Source organism: Genypterus blacodes, unplaced genomic scaffold (genome assembly GCF_046128005.1).
Source record: "Genypterus blacodes isolate CSIRO-AG114 ecotype Tasmania unplaced genomic scaffold, CSIRO-AGI_Gbla_v1 ptg000105l_1, whole genome shotgun sequence".
In the NCBI taxonomy this organism is placed as follows: domain Eukaryota; kingdom Metazoa; phylum Chordata; class Actinopteri; order Ophidiiformes; family Ophidiidae; genus Genypterus; species Genypterus blacodes.
Genome location: NW_027466909.1, coordinates 2,362,557 through 2,379,868, shown reverse-complemented (window position 1 = coordinate 2,379,868; position 17,312 = coordinate 2,362,557). Strand labels below are relative to the sequence as shown.

At 46.0% G+C, this 17,312-nt stretch overlaps 1 protein-coding gene across 1 annotated transcript; it reads left to right on the top strand.

The window, feature by feature from the left end:
• The first annotated feature begins 8,107 nt into the window (after positions 1–8,107).
• On the top strand, positions 8,108–10,840 carry six3a (SIX homeobox 3a). Its single transcript, XM_076160413.1, has 2 exons — positions 8,108–8,799; positions 10,648–10,840. Exons 1-2 carry the CDS (start codon positions 8,108–8,110, stop codon positions 10,838–10,840), a joined length of 885 nt encoding a protein of 294 aa, XP_076016528.1.
• The last annotated feature ends 6,472 nt before the right edge of the window (positions 10,841–17,312 follow it).

The following is a 17,312-nucleotide window of genomic DNA, read 5'->3' as shown; positions in this document are numbered from 1 at the left end:
AAATACAAACATCACATCCAGAAACACACTTTACCTCTAATGGACCCACGCACATTAGCGGGACTCGACCTTTATGTGTCCGTGACGCACTGTGACGCAGAGGTGTGTGTGTGCGTCTGCGTGTTTCTGATCGTGGACGTTCATGTATTATTGAGGCGTGTGTGTGTTTATTAGCTGTGCGTGGCAGATGTGGGAGCGTGATGGAGTGTTTATGTCTGAGTGATTGAGCAAGCCCTTATCAAACATTCATGCGTGGCAGCTGCGTCGTGGATCTGCTGCCACTCACAGGAACCCCGCACAGTGTGACGCTCCATGGTACGCAAATGACGCAACGACCAACGCGCTTTGTCTTTTGAGTTCTATTGATACACAGATTATTGACACGCTGAGCTGAAGTGACTGAGCTCAAACACAAAGATATTAGGGATGGAACTGTAAATAAGAAAGAAACATCATGTAACATAACGACCTGTAAGAGAAACATTATGTTGGATCCCTTGATTATTATTTCTTTATATTATTGTAAACTTTATTGTTTTTAAATCACGTACATATTTAAATTTAAATCTGAGACTGCTCTTGACCTTTTACTCCCTTCCTTGCCTTCGATTCCTTTCCTTTTCCTTCCCTTTCACTGATCCCCCCCACCCCTCACACACACACACACACACACACACACACACACACACACACACACACACACACACACACACACACACACACACACACACACACACACCTACAACCCCCCTACCCCGCCCCCACACGGTGCTCTCCCAGACGTCCGCTATTGATCCTGCGTCGGCAAACGGAGCTGCGTGACACAAATCAGATTGGACGGGCGCAGCTCACCCGTGAGTAAGCGGCTCCTCGGCCGCCGCGTCCCTCAGTTATTATCCTGTAAGCTAATATCCCGTTAGAGAGGGAACCGTTCCGCTGCTCGCCTCTGATTGGCCGAAGCGCGCTGGAAGATAAACACACACCTGTGACTGCAACAAGCATCTTTACCGGGGTAATCTGTTGCCTGGCAACCACTTACATGCGGAAAAATAATAGGCCAATTATTTGATGAGTTACTTTTTTTGGGTTATTTTTCCATTCTAAGATTGATCATTGGTGTGTAAAGTAGCTGCGCTCTGCGCATGCGTGGCTCTTTGCTTCTTAAATAATATCTAACAGTGATTTGATTAAACTATTGTTGGAAATAACATTACGATTTGGTCTAATGAGACCTTTCAGGGCTCTAATGGTCACAGCAAAGTGTGTGTGTATAAGGCCCAAGAAAGTAAAAGTCACTCAACAGTAAAACAGCTTCAAAGCAAACAAACCCCGCAGAGTTCGTGCAGCAGTAAATAAAAACAAGAGTGTGGCTGCTTTACACTACACGCCCGGCTCATCTCAACAACATCATGGGTTTGGACCTGCAAACACAGAGAGAGGGAGAGAGAGAAAGAGAGAGGTGACACATGACATCACTCGCATCTGGCAATTCCAAAATAAAACTGAGTGTGTTTTAATCCATTTGTTAGTTGAGCTTGAGGCCCGACGTGTCTCTGTATATTGTGACCCGCTCATCATCCTGGTTTCCGTCTTTCACACTTTAAATGCAGTTGCGCATATGAACCCTGCAGTTCCCGGTTAAACGGGACTGGAGCGCAGAGACGCCACATCCAGATCTGTGACATTAGGAGCTGTGGCGGTAATTACGGCCTGTCTGCTGCTGTGACACCGGACTAAAGGCCTCCGCTCCCCCGCCCACCTGCACTACATCACCGCTGACACACGCGTCCGAAACACTCACATTTATTTTAAGGGTCTCTGAGCTCTCGCATGCATGAAAAAGAGAGAGAGAGAGAGAATCTTAGTATTTTTGTGTCCGTCTCTACCTGGAAGAGTGAACACACAGGGCCTCTTCCTCCTCCTCCTCCTCCTCCTGTTGTTCTATCTTTACTTGTGTTACCTCAGATGTACGTCGCTTTTGGATAAAGCTTCGGGCTTATCCATGACTAAATGTAAACGTGATGAATAACCTTCAAAATCTTCTTCTTCACGGAGGAAGTACAGCTTTACACGCATCCTCCTATATGTATGGATTTTAAAATACAATAATTGTAAAATAAATGTATATTTTTCCCAAATCACGAACGAGTAGAATCGCAGTCCGTCTCTGTTCTGACGTTGTCTGACGTAACATTTCCTTCTTCTTCCGCTTCTGCTTCGTGTAACATCATGAATAGAAATAACCACGAGAGGGCAGACGGTGAATCTGAGCGCCCAAAGGGGCCACACACACACACACACACACACACACACACACACACACACACACACACACACACACACACACACACACACACACACACACACACACACACCCGCGCTCACAGCTGCACCCAAAGCTGACATTGGGAATTGCAGATGACTTTAAAATCACATATGTCCCAAATTTTAATCAACGTCACCTATTTGCTTTTGGACGAAGGGCGAGGAGGGCGGAAGTAGAGGAGTCCTAATTGGTTTGTAAGTGGCGTCTCCGCGGGTCAGGAGGGTGAGAGGGTGAGAGGGGAGTCCGCTCCTGCAGGATCACACACACCACAACTCATCCTGTCTGCGGCCTGTGTACCTGAATTGAGGCGCAGTGATGTGTTGCTGATGCTGCTCAACGGCCCTCACATGGGGGGGGGCTTGCAGACAGACGCGGGCTGGACCGAGGACGGTGCTGAGGGGGGTGAGGGTGGATTATGAATGAAGTTACTTCTGCAGAGAAGCAATAAGTTCACATGTCAAGCCTCATTCTGCAGACAAAAGGAGACATATCGGGTTTGTGATCCAGCCGTGTAAACATAAACACCCTCAGTCTGTCTCAGAGGTTCAGGGGCTCAGATCAGACACCAGTGAGCCTGCAGGCCCGTCACACTCCAGTCCGGTCTCTCCTCTGGGAGATGACGGGCTGGGCTGCTCCACAACTTATTAACGCGCATAATAAAATGGCCTCATGTGAAAAACAGATTTACTGATAATGTCACATTCTTCTCAAAAGCCCCCCCCCCTCCACAGACACACACACAGACACACACTGAGGCATGCATGCATCGTGGAACCTTTCAGAAAAAAGCAACTCTGCCCAAGAGGGAGCGGAAGAAAAGGGGGGAGAGGGAGCCCGGCTCGCCGTTCCGCTCCTCCTGGGTCTCTCTCTCTCTCTCTCTCTCTCTCTCTCTCTCTCTCTCTCTCTCTCTCTCTCTCTCTCACACACACACACACACATACACACAGGATCCGCGGGCGCAAGGCTCCATTGAGGACGCGGAGGCTTTTTTGGCGCAGAGGTTCATTAGAAGTAACGAGTTGACACAAGGTAAAATCTTAATGTTGAGGCGCCATTCTCCACCGGCCCGGGGAGGAGCCCTCATTAACTGTCGCTAACAACCCGTGTAAATACACTGATTGGACAGCTCCGATACAAGCTCCCGGCCCTGCCAGGAAGTCCCCCTAATGAGACCACACAATAAAAGAAAGAAAGGAGAGAGAGAGAGGGAGGGAGAGGGAGAGAGAGAGACAGAGAGAGAGAAAACTTTGCTGTAAAGCTCTGCAAAGCTCGACTATGAAAGTTGGGGCCACATTTCAGGATCATTATGACATAAATGATGCTCATATTTAACATGGTGCCACACAATTGTCATAGTGAAGTTTGTCTTATCATTTCAAATTAAAGCACGTCCTGTGTTTACCTTCTGTTTAACTCATATTCAGGCTTAATGTGGCACATTTACAACTCCTATCAATTTAAATCCAACTCGATTATTTCGTCACTTAGTGTGTTAACACGTTGACATCAAGATATACACACAGATACACCCAGTCAGACAGTCATATGTTAATCACATGGTGATATATTTATATAGAAGGGATTTGATGAGAAGAAAAAAAAAATCAACAAATAATTTAGTTGTACATAGTTTGAGCAGCATGCACTGTAAAAAGTTGAATTAATGCACATATGTTTACTGCTGTGTATAAGTATTGTGTGTGTGTGTGCGTGTGTCAAATTACATGATTGTTTCATACATTTTGCATATGAAAACATTTTAGCAGAGACGTGTCAGATTCGTGAAGAAATTAAAAAAAAATTGTTATATTTTCCAATATAAGTATGAAAATGTCACAATGTCACTGATACAACAGCATTAAGAATAAACAATAATCGATTAAATAATCGAACTGGGCGCCTCAGTGCAACATTAAAAGACTTGTGAGGATGTCTATTTTTTTTACAGTGCATGGTGGCAGTGAGTCTCTGTACCTTGGCAGTACCGTGTATGTGTGTATGTGTGTGTGTGTGGGGCTGAGGGTCCCGACAGCATCACATAAATCTACCCGGTGCTCGGTGAGAGAAAAACGGCAACAGCATCTAATTAATAACAGATTGTTTTGTGATTAAAGAAAAGATGATGAAGCATTGGCAGCAGGAAAAGTGGTTAATCGAATATTCTGTTTAATTTCTTATAACGATTCAATTAAAGTTTGTTTGTCAAGTTTATCGTGAGGCTGCAGATCCAAACCTTTACGGAAACAAACGTCTCATCAAAACTCACAGGTGCAGCATCCACTGGGTTTCCACCGGGACTGGCCACGTCCAGACCGGGATGGTGACGAGCCGTGGACCGGACCGGACCGGACCGGACCGGACACTGCATGTGTTCATCTGTGAGAAAGAGAACAAAACAAATTAACCGCTGTTTAATACTGTAAAAAAAAACAACAACCACAGAAACTAAACACCAATCAGAGCGTTACTCTTTCACATCAGCGATCCCAAATCCCTGCTTAAGTAAAATATTACATACATTCAAAATTAAATTATGCATGCAAAACATAAATGCTATAATAAGAAATAAATGATATTGAAAAAAATCGTCTCTTTACGCACCGGTCACTCCGCTCTGACTGTGCTCCGTGCGTCTCTGCGGTGTGGATCCAGGACGGAGCGCCGGGCACATGCGTCTCTCTCGTGTGTGTTGGCCGTGGGAGGGGAGCGCTGCCTTTTCTGGCCAGCCTCCGACGAACCGGGGGGTCAAACGGGGGAGCAGAAAATAAAACAACTCCCTTTCTTTGGCGCCTTCTTTCTCTCCCTCGCACACCTTTTTACAGTCAACACCTTTTCTCTTTCTTTCTCTCATCCGGTCCCCTTCTCTCTCTCTCTCTTTCTCTCTCTCTCCCTCTCCCTCTCTCCCTCTCACCCCCGACAATGACGTAAGATCAGCTTTGTTTATTTGCTCTCCTTATTGGAACGCGCCGATAATGAAAAGGAACACAGCGATTGGCGATTAATCGTTTGTGGTCATAAGGATTTGGATCGAACATTTCTTTATAGTGACTAAACTAATACAGATACTGCGTTTATATAGAAGTTTTACAAGTTTCACAAAGTTTGGCGATGCAGACTGCTGACACGTTTGACCGTCTCTGTGTGTGTGTGTGTGTGTGTGTGTGTCAGCGTGTAAGATTCTGTTTGAGTCTGGAGGTGTTTTTGGAGCTGAAGCCGCTAAATGCTCCGTGTCTCATTCAGAGCTCTCGCCTCCCGCTGCTCGGAACATTCAGTGAGCCCCTCGGATAAACACACAATTACAGCAGGTGAATAAACTTGTTTGGGGGGTGTTAATTACATGCTTAACGTAAACAAAAGCCATGTAAAAGAATGTGAATTACCAGTGCCCCCCCTCCCCCCCCCCGGCTCCCATTCAGGTTTTACATTTCACCTCTGGTCGCTCTGCTATGGAGTGATTTCCGAATTGCCTGCGAGGGCTCTTTCCTAACAAGGCTCCTCCAAAAACATAATGCTGGTAATACCTGGAGCCCCGGCCTGAATGGTGATCACCCAAATTGGTGCAGGAACCCAGGCAGGTAGGGAGGCTTTGCATATTCGGAGAAGCGCCGCTAAGCTCGCTCTTAACCTAATGCAGGGATCGCCCTGTGTGTGTGTATGTGTGTGTGTCTGTGTGTGTGTGTGTGTGTGTGTGTGTGTGCGTGAGTGAGTGAGTGAGAGAAAGAGGTTAGTTTTAACACCACCGTGGAAATACCAGGCTTTACTTCCAGTCCACGGAGCTTTCCAATTGGACAAATCCAAGTGCCACTTGGCATTAGTCCTCCCTGAGGTTCGCCTAACTGCTCCGTGCACGGATTTTTCGGTGCAAACTCACACATATCTTACATACCGTACCGTGCACGCGCACGCACAATTCCCCAAAAGTCATGCACGCACAACAAACATCTGACCTCATCGTCACCCTGTTGTGTATCCAACACACACAGATACACACTTTCACACACTTGTATTTGCTCGAGTTAAACCCCCTTTACCCGATAAACACTCGTGCGTAAAAGTGAGCCAACGTGCGTAATTGTGCAATTTGTAAATCAGCCAGTTATGATTTTATAGGGAAAACAAACAGGCAGCATATATATGTTTATTTATATATGTTTACATGCGTGGCCCCGGGTTACTCACTGTCCCTCCAGTCTGCAGTCTGCGGTCTATCAGGCCGGGGACGCAGATTGTGCAAATCTGGGAGAGGGAAAGGAAAAGTTTTGAATTCCTGAATGATTTTGGAGAAAGGCGGCTTAGGATCATTATGTCAGCTTTATTGAGGGCGGATTAAGCGGAGTCTAGATGCTATACGCGGCTCGTTCACAATGTGAGCACTGTTCGTCTCGGAGTGAACTCGCACTATTTTAACACCCTCCTAAGCCGTGTCTAAATATGAGGCGCTTTAAGACACAAACATGAAAATCATACCGCGGGGCTACCGTTATAAGCCGAGTCCTGTGACTCGGAGCGGACACTGATCATGTCGAGATCAAATACATGAAAAGTGCTTTTATGCCTCCAAGAAGCTTTCATGTGGCGATGTGATTGTAATTCCAGTTGCAAATGGTCTTAATTAAAGGCAGGATTTACTAAAGGTCGATGCCACTGCATGGTGAATTAGTTCACGCATTGAAACGCCTTATTATCTTTGTTTAATCGACACGACGGCGAGCATCGATATTCGTTTGGAAGCTCAGACTGTGTTAGTTTGGAAAGGAAGAGAGTGGCGGAGGTCCGGGCCGCAGCGCCCGGCGTCCCCGAGGCAAAGGCCGGGGACAGCAGGAGCAGAGAGCGGCGTCACTCACTCAGCCCCGCAGCCCCGGACGAGCACTCCGTCCAACACGGTGGAGGCTGAGGACAAACCGGCGCTCAGACAATGGCGTGAAAATGCAGTCGGGAAATATTTGTAATTATATCAGAGCAGATCCGGGGCAAAAGCCAACAGACTACAGGGCAGTGAGACAGTTTGATCTGTGGAAAATAGGAAAATAATAGGTGATAACCTGAAGGAAAACACGAGAAGACCTCAGCGCCTTCCCTTCGTCTGAGCAAAAATAGAACTGATGACTTAAAAGGATAAAAAGTAGCCACACACAGACACACACACACCAAACTATGCAAAGATAATCTGCAAATTGACTCGGTTCTATTGAAAGCCTGAGCTCCGTGCTGCAGTCATTGGTTGTCCACTTGTCCCCTTTTAAAGCTCCCTCTCCTCCCTCCCTCCCCCTCCCCTCTCCGCTAAGCATCTCCGGTCTACATATCTTCTTTAGCTTTAACGAGCCTCGTTAAGATCGCAATAATATTCCACCCTCTAATTGCTCATTCCATTCAGCAGATCTGCGCGCATTGGCTTGTGGCTGACGCGCTGGTGCGGTGCGGTGCGGCGCGGCGCGGTGCGGTGCGGTGGGAGGGTTGCTGTGGAGATCGCAGACTCTGATAACCCCCCGTGCGTGCTGCACAAGTGGTGAAAGCCTCGCGCTACGTACTGGCTAATGATTGGCACGCTTGACAGTGATTGGCAGGGCTGCCATGACAACGCTACAACGACACCAAGAAGACCAATAGAAAAGGGAAACAAAATGTTTCAATGCTACACTCAACGGTGGATTTAGGGGGGAGATATTATGAGGCTGGTGTCATTAGGCGATAGCCATTGAATCATTCAATCTTTTTTACTGGCCGTACTTTTTCGGTTTTTCCTTTTTCTCGATAATTTTCTTTCTCTCTCAGGTCATTTCCATGGTTTTCAGATCCCCTTTAGAGCTTTATCCCTCCCATTTCTTCCTGCCAAACTTCGCTGATCGCCCTCTGCTCCTGGCGAACAGCGCTCCCTCCACCAGGTCTCCAGAAGACTTGTCCATGTTTCAACTACCAACCCTCAACTTCTCCCCGGAGCAGGTGGCGAGCGTCTGCGAGACGCTGGAGGAGACCGGGGACATCGAGCGGCTGGGCCGCTTCCTGTGGTCCCTGCCCGTAGCTCCGGGAGCATGCGAGGCGATCAACAAGCACGAGTCCATCCTGCGCGCCCGGGCCGTGGTGGCGTTCCACACGGGGAATTTCAGAGACCTCTACCACATCTTGGAGAACCACAAGTTCACTAAGGACTCGCACGGCAAACTGCAAGCCATGTGGCTGGAAGCACACTACCAGGAGGCCGAGAAGCTCCGCGGTCGTCCCCTCGGACCGGTCGATAAGTACCGGGTGCGAAAGAAGTTTCCGCTGCCTCGGACCATCTGGGACGGCGAGCAGAAGACGCACTGTTTCAAAGAGCGGACACGGAGCCTGCTGAGAGAGTGGTACCTCCAGGACCCGTATCCGAACCCAAGCAAGAAAAGGGAACTGGCTCAAGCCACTGGACTCACTCCCACACAGGTCGGAAACTGGTTTAAAAACCGGAGGCAACGAGACAGAGCAGCGGCGGCAAAGAACAGGTTGGTGACCGCACTGACAGCTCACAAACACGGGGGGAAGTGTGTGGAGAATGCTTTTATTTATGAAAAGAACAGATCGGGACGCGTAGTTCTGTTGACAGTGTGTGTGTGTCGGACAGAGCGGAGCGGAGAGGAGAGGAGAGGAGCGGGGGAGGGACGGGGCTGCGGCGGCGACATTTTAGTTTGGAAGTCGAACCGGCATAAACAGCGAACTCTGCTACTGCAAATACACCAAAGTGCGTTTAGAAATATAGATTATGGTGTTTTTAAATTACAAACACCTTCACACATGGACCTGACACATTTATGTACGAACGTAGACACTATTATGGCAATTTAACATGGAATTATAAAATACAATGGCAGCATTCATGTTTGGTAAATATGCAGGTTTGGTGTCCACATGTGTCACTTTATTAAAACTCTAATAAATACATCACATATTGTTGCGCGCTGTCAATCTGTATTCCAGCAGCTTGTTTATTTGGTTGGTGTGTAGTATAATATAAAGGGTCGGCCTAAAATGCACACTGCAATTACACACACATTAATGTGAAGATCCTGTGTTTACAATCAGACACAGCTATGAAACACACACACACACTGGCTTGTTTCATCTAATTATATACATGTATAATTATATACATATATGTAGTTGGCCACACAGCGAGTTATATCTAAAGAGCTTTGTTATATTTTGCAATTAAATATACATTTTCTGACGTTAGTAGACATTTTATTTTATGTTTATTAAAATAGTACATTATGTTTTTCCTATACATGCTGGTTGGATTTATTATAATGGACTATAATCGATAATATCAAGGATCGCACATGTATCGTTTTAAACATTAGGTTTATTCTTTAAAATAATGTTAAAATATAATATACTAATTCTATTGCACTCACATAGATTGTTCTTATATATCACAGAGAAATATTATTGTAGATATTTTGGATATTCCAGGAGCATTAACCGAGCATGCGTATAAAAGCGTTGGTGATTTAAAAACATAGGCTGTATTCATAACATTAAGTGTGGTATCATTCCATTGAAATGCTATAATTGATTAGAAAATACCCCCATAGAGCTCTAAGCCATATAATGCTGTTTTAATCTTTTGGGCTAAATGAAGAGATATATGTCCAGGCCGCTATTATCCCACAGCCATGGAGTTATTATCCTGAGTGGGCTGGAGAGAAACATTTAGGATGATTGAGTATAACCTGGATCTCCACGTCACTCACTCACAGCCTCACACACACTCCTGTTTACATCTCTGCGTGGCACGTTTAAGACACACAGACATCGATTTTTATTGGGGTAATCTTTTTTTCTAATTTCACAGACTTGGTGAGTTTTTGTCTGATCAAACGTGCAGCGATTAAAACGATTAAGACGAATAATCGCTGAATGAAACGCAGACACAGACCGTCCCTGAGGTTGTGTAACGCCACGATAACGCTCAAAAACACACCAAGTAAAATAGTTTTGTCCTCCTTCTTCTTCTTCCTCTCCCTGCAGCGACATTACAAGTAGTTTAAAGCGCGATTTGCACGTTTGCGTGGCCTAAAACTCATTACATCCCTCGCAGCATTTGGTAGTCTAATAGTGCTGCGTTTTGTCCCCTGGAAGCTGTTTGATAAAGGCATGCATGCATGGCTGGGGCCGGCACAGGGGAAGAAAGGCGAGTTTGAATCCCTATTTTGCAGGAGGAAGAGGAGGAGGAGGAGGGTGATGTGTGTGTGTGGGGGTAACAGGGGGGTGATGGAGGGGGGGAGACATTCTCAGGTTCTAATTGCCGTCTCTTCTCTATTCGATTCCCCCCCTTTTCTCCCTCCGCTCAGGCTCCAGCACCAAGCAATAGGACCGAGCGGCATGAGGTCCCTGTCGGAGGCCGGGCTCACCCCGCACAGCTCGGCCGAGTCGCCCTCGACCGCCGCCAGTCCCACAACCAGCGTCTCCAGCATGACAGAGCGAGTGGACACCGGCACGTCCATCCTGTCCGTCACGTCCAGCGACTCGGAGTGCGACGTATGATACACGCGTGGACGAGACGAGACACGCAAAAACAAACAAAAAGAGAAATATTTACAGGGAATATGGACCTGAGAGGAAGAAGAAGAAGTAGAAGAAGAAGAAAAAAAGACTTATGAAATATCTCGGATGAAAAAAGGACCGATTGATATAAATATTAAAATAAAAGAGATAAAAGCACGTCGGTTTTTTTTGTTTTTATGTTTTTTTTTTTATTAAAAAGCGCTTTCAAAAGGACCCCACGCCTTCCCCTCCTCTTCATCCCCCACGCCACCATCACCATCACCACTAGACTACTTGCATGACGTTTATTTTTTTAATTTTTTATTATTATTTTTTAATTTCGTGATCAGGGAAAAATAAGCAGAATTCAAGATTTTTTTGTCCTCGCGAGGAACATCGCTCAGAGGGGATAAGTACAAGATCACACACACGCACACACAGAGAGCTCCGTGACGGTGATGATGGTGGTGATGGTGAAGGAGCCGCCACGCAGACAAGATGCAATCCTGTTGTTTTGTTTTGTTTTATTTTTCTTTATGTTCATCAGACAATCATTTTGAGTCGTAAGCACCTTTTTTTGAACACACACACACACACACACACACACACACACACACACACACACACACTCTTCTGTCACTGCCTGTGTGGGGTACATGTGGTCAAAGAAAAGAGGAAAAAAAATGAAAAAAATTGTCGAGCGGAATCGTTTATGACTGTATCAGATTTTTATTTTTATTTTCAAAATTTTATATTGAATTATGTATATCTCAAATGATGCGATCATTCTCCCGGTCTGTACTATACGTGTAGAAATATGCTTGTACATAACTATTGCTCTCCCCCTCCTCCCCTCCCTCCTCTCTTCCTCCCCCCTCCTCCTCCTCCGTCTGATCCTCTTTTCTATCCCTCCCTCACTTTTCTTGACTTGGTGTTCCTACATAAAATATTTGTCAAAACTTAAAACGATCGAATGCTGCGGGCGTTTTTGTTGTTGCTTTGTGTGGTTGTTTTATGCTGTGTGTGTGTGTGTCAGAGAGAGGGAGGGGGTGTAAGAGTTATAATAACATTGATGACGTCACAGATACACAGAAAGTTACCATATGATACCTGAAATATGGCCTCTATACATGTGATACACCCCAACCCCCCTCCCCGGCCCCGGGGTCGCCCACAGCCCTCATCTACATCCGCTCACTCCGTGTTTCTGTCTGCGTGGCCTTTATGTTTAATGCATACGTCCTTGAGTGAAATACTGTATTCACGCACAAGGAAGCTGATAAAAGTGTCCGCATTGGCTCATTAATGACGTAATGTGGAAGGAAGCATTGACTGGGTTTTTGCTGTTGGGGTCTAAGCGTAAAGATGTGTTTTCCGTGTCAGACTTTGCTCTTTTTTTGTAAAGAGAGAGGCGCTTAATCCACATGTTAAATATTTGTTTACCCTGACGAAGGCTTTTCCTTACGGTTCAAGCGGGGTAGCGTCGCGCTGCATCTATGTCCGCCTCTGTGCGTAAAGCTACACGCATTCTGACAAACGTCAACGTCATGCAGCACTTTAAAAAATGTGAGTGCTATTTCCCCTTTTGTTTACCGTTGCTGGTGAATACAGAAATTAAGTAAACGCGCCATTAAATGGGCTAATCACGATGGGACTCCGCCCCCGTCCCAATCTCCCATTGTGGCCCGCTGAAAAGAGCTTTTCTTCCTCGGACGAGAACCATTTCCCCCTCCAAAAAAAAGAGGCTTTCTCTCCTGCGGTCCCCTTCCATCTAAATCCCCGAGCAATTATGCTGCAGGCCGGCCAGATCTGCTGCAGGACACCAGGACACTGCTGCAGGGAACTATGGGGACGAGCAGACTTCACCTCCACTATAAACACTTTATATCCACCACACACAACTCTGATTTAAACGTTGCTGCTGTGAGTGTGTGTGTCGGCGTCCTGCATGTGTTTGAGATCAGAAAGTAAATAACTTAGAGGTGATCGGCAAAAAAAGAAGAAGAAGAAAAGGGTCAAACCTCCGCGTCACTTTGACAAGTCTCACCAAGCTTACACGCTTTACTAACACCGTAGAGGGACAAGCTGTGTGTCTGCAATAACAGCAGCACCACCCACCCACACACACACACACACACACACACACACACAGGATATAAAAGGGGATATTTGTTTTTTCATACATCCTGCTATTTCTAAATATAGTTTGAATTCTAAAATATTAAATAGTTTGGGCTCTGTGTGTGTGCTTGAGAGTGTGTGTGTGTGTGTGTGTGTGTGTGTGTGGTTAGGTGAAAACCAATTTGAGTAGAGATCAGGAAAGCGTTTCATACACAATCACCTTCCAATTTTTAACTATAAGGTTTGAATTCGGGTCAAATGAATCGTGACAGACAGTATTGATAATAAATAACATATTCCAGAATGATCCATGTGTGTCTCTGCTACATCCTGATCCTGAACTCGATCACAACGACACAACTTTACGGCTCCTGTCTGAATTCTGCATACATCATATCAGTATCACGCTGAGCTCATGTGTCAAGTCTCCCTCAGATGGATTCCGGTCGAACCCTAAAAACAAACAGAGTGCAAAGCTTCAGACGCTTCAGCCGCAGATGGGCCTCAGAACTGTGCGGGCCTGCGCGCCTGTGATCCCGCAAACAAACCGGGCGACCGTAGTGGCGGATGAAGTCAATCTGCGCGTTCATTCAAAGCCATCGCGGCCTGGCGGGGACAGATAGGGCCTATCAAGAGCCACCGAGGGGCCGCGGCAAAGCTGCACCGACCACCAGGACCCCCTTATCACACACACCCCCACCTCTGCCCCTCCTCCTCCTCTTCTCCATTTACGCACTCCACAAGTTTTATTGGCTGTGACAAGTCCCGGCTATGATTGAGATTAAATTAAAGCTTCTTTTTTGGGGGCCTTTTCTCTCTCTTTCTTTTTTTTTTATCGCTCTAAAGACGAACACGGGGATTATAGGGACGGATATGCGGGAGATGGAGCCGCAGATTAGGGCCTCATGAATACCAAACGAGGGCCGGATCAGGCACATTCGCGCGACAAGCTTTCATTAAACTTACGGGTGTATGTTTGGGGAATATTGCGTATAAAGCGCGTGATAGGAAGTGAAGTTACCCGAGCAGAAAAAGTGAAATAAGCGAGATAAAACACAAACTTTGTAGCTTTTATACTTAAATTATTCATGTATGTTAGATTGCGTTAAATACAAAAGCATATTATGGTTGTTGTGAACGTATGTAGGGCAGACTGGAAGCATAGAAGAAGAAGGAGAAGAAGTGTGAGTCTATCTGTTGCCGGGCCGGGGTCACTGACAGCGGGGGGCGAGGGTGGGGGTCTTGTTCGTGATCTGTCAGCTCAAATATGGATCACAAGACAAAAGAACTTAGCGAGGAGTAATCTGTGTGTGTGATACTTACACGAGAGTCAAGCAGAATGGGAGAAGACAACACACAGGACGGGGACGGAATGTGTGTGAGTGAGTGTGTGTTTTTTTGCGCATTTTCCGCCCGTGGGAGTGCGCATGTCAGGGGAAGAACCTCAACAACAGCAAAAAGGAATTATTTGAATGTGAAATCCAGATTTATATGGATACTTTGAGTTAATGCTAGTAGGGGGGGTGGGGGGGTATTACACACACACACACACACACACACAGCCCGATATTGTAAACCAAACCCATTTTCTCCTCAGTGTGTATGCAGGTTCCATAAAGGGCCTTTAGGTGAAAGACACAGAGCTCCACCATTCAACCGTAACTTGTTGAAGGCCTAAATTAACATCTGCCCATGAGAAACACATCTGAGAAGAGGCTGCAGCATTACATCATCATGTGAGGGAGGGGCAAATCAATAATATGTTAACTCAGGGACATGAATACATATATTAAAGGAATCAAACTGTGGTCAGGTCGAGGGTGTGTGACCTCAGTCTGTGTGGGAGTTTGAGGTGTGTTACGAATTGTGTGCTTCGTAAGCATTGATGGGCGCCATGCACCTGCTGTCAGTTACCAACTGCTCACTCCCTCCACACTCACACACACAATTCTTCATCGCAAGACTTGAAAATGTGCTCTTGGGGAAAATAACGTTTGAGGTCAAAACAGGCATTAGGATCACATCACTGTGTGTGAGCTCATTACATACAGGCTACAGATAGGCAGATGAAATCATGTCATCAAATCTCTCTCTGTCAAAGCCAGGTAGTGTGTGTGTGTGCATGTGTGTGTGTGTTTGAGGGGGAGGTGAAGAAATGCTTTGGTCTAATGCTTCTTAGTGTGGAGCGCCGTTGCACAAGCTTCATCTTTTTAAAACAAGCATAACATGAAAGCAAACCCAAATCTGGCTTACTCAAGCGAACATGACCCCCCTTCACTCAAACGCACATGCACGCGCATAGCCTGGTGTGTGTGTGTGTGTGGGGGGGGGGAGGGGGGGGGGGGGGGAGAGATGGGTGCAGGCTGTGATCTCTCGCCTTGTGCACACCGAGTGGACAGAGGGGCTGAGCAGCTTAAAAAGAGCCCCGGCACCTGTGTTTTCTGCCGCCGTTCTCAGGCCTTCTTAGCATTGGCACGGCACTGTACAGCACTTATGTATGCAACACGCACACAAACACACTACAACCATGTGGTGAATGCGTCTCTGCAAACCTGTTTCCTGATGTGTCGAACTGCTTCACACATTATGAACAAACACATGAGAGGGGATCAACACTGAGCGAACCCGTTTCCTCCTACAGTCCCTGAAGGCACCAGAGAAAACTAAACCTTAAACTGTGACACATTAGTAAAGAAGCTTTGACACATTTATCACACACTCACCCTCTGTGTGAGGTGATGTCACACACATTAAAAAGCCTCTGATGTTAAACAGCTGATTCATCATATTTAAGTTAAATCCTGAAAGAAATGACCTTTTTAATGGTTTAAATTTATTGCATTAGTTGTCTTACAGATTTGTCCTCCAAATAAAAAGTGGTGTTAATTTCTGTATATTTGTGACAAAAGTACAAACTTCAAAAAGCTTATTTGTTTTAATGTGTCTCTTCTATTAGTGAACAAATCTCTACTGTTTGCCTTACATTCTTTGTTTCTGACATAAACATGCGTGGAATCATAAAGTGTGTGAAATGTGTAGTAACATAAAATTGAATATGGGGTGAAAGAGCTGCACACACGCACACACACAGCCTCTCACATTTCTTGTTGGGATGATGAGGCCTGGTGCTCCGTCTCAGACAGTTACAGGCCGGTGACAGAGGCTCACAGACCGGACTGTGGCGCGGAGCAGCCGGGGCGAGGAGGAGCGGACCAACCGTGTGCCTCTACTGCCATCTAGAGGAGGATCGAGTCAAGACACTGGATTTGAAAGCAAAATACCTGAGCCAAAACACTTTCAAGTTTGATTTTTGGTTATGACCAATGTCTCAATAGGAATGATTGGAACATTCACACAACACTCATACTCAGGGAGTGAAATAGTAGTGAAATTTGATCAAAGATCAGAACTAAATGAATGAACCATGAAGCTGTAAACAATCAAACAATTCATAAAATATATAAATTCTCAAAGATCAGAATAATCTTGCTTTTCTCAAAAAGATAATACTTAAGGTAAACTACAAAGAAGAATCAACCTCTTCTTCACTGTCACAGAATGTCACATAGGTTCTGACATATAGGCCCTGTGTGTTCTGTTAATCTGAAGTTTTGTGGTCTTGAAAAATCAAACGACGGTGATATAAACATTACGCTGGGTAATTCTTCCTCGTGCTCTAGTAAGTGCCAATGCTCACACACACACACACACACACACACACACACACACACACACACACACACACACACACACACACACACACACACACACACACACACACACACACGAAAACCACAGGGACAGCATTAAGATCAGTGAGGTCATGCTGCCACACACGCACACATACACGTCGTAAAGGCACATTCATTAAAGTTTCATGGCGTGAAAGTCAAATGATGTTGGAATGCTGAACCATGGCTTCTCCATTTAGCACGAGACGGAAGGATTCAGATGCTCGGCCAGTGTAATGGAACCTACGATCCCTGCTTAATGTTTCACCGGCGATATCCAGAGTTCCAGCGAGGGCTGCCAAGGAGCCAAGTGAGCAAGTGCTGCATGTTTGTGTGTGTCAGAGAGATGGTTGGACTTAGAGGGGAGGGGTAGGGGGGGGGCATGATGTATCTGCTGGAGCGCGGCCTTTTAGGGTTTAACTCCCACCCGTTGTGGAGGAGGATGGAGAGGAGGCTTCACTGTAAATGGACGGTAAAACGCTCGCAGCAATAAAGGCCCCAATCCTCCATTAAATCATTGTAGCAGGAGCGAGGGTGGGGGGTGGGGTGTGTGCATGTATCTAACACGCCATATATATGCAATAACTTTCCACTTTGCACAAACTCGTATTTCCTGAAAA

Excerpts from the sequence above, each read along its gene's own strand:
- six3a (XM_076160413.1), top strand. The coding sequence starts at position 8,108 with ATGGTTTTCAGATCCCCTTTAGAGCTTTATCCCTCCCATTTCTTCCTG. Across the intron at positions 8,800-10,647 it reads GCAGCGGCGGCAAAGAACAG|GCTCCAGCACCAAGCAATAG; the intron begins GTTGGTGACCGC and ends CCCTCCGCTCAG.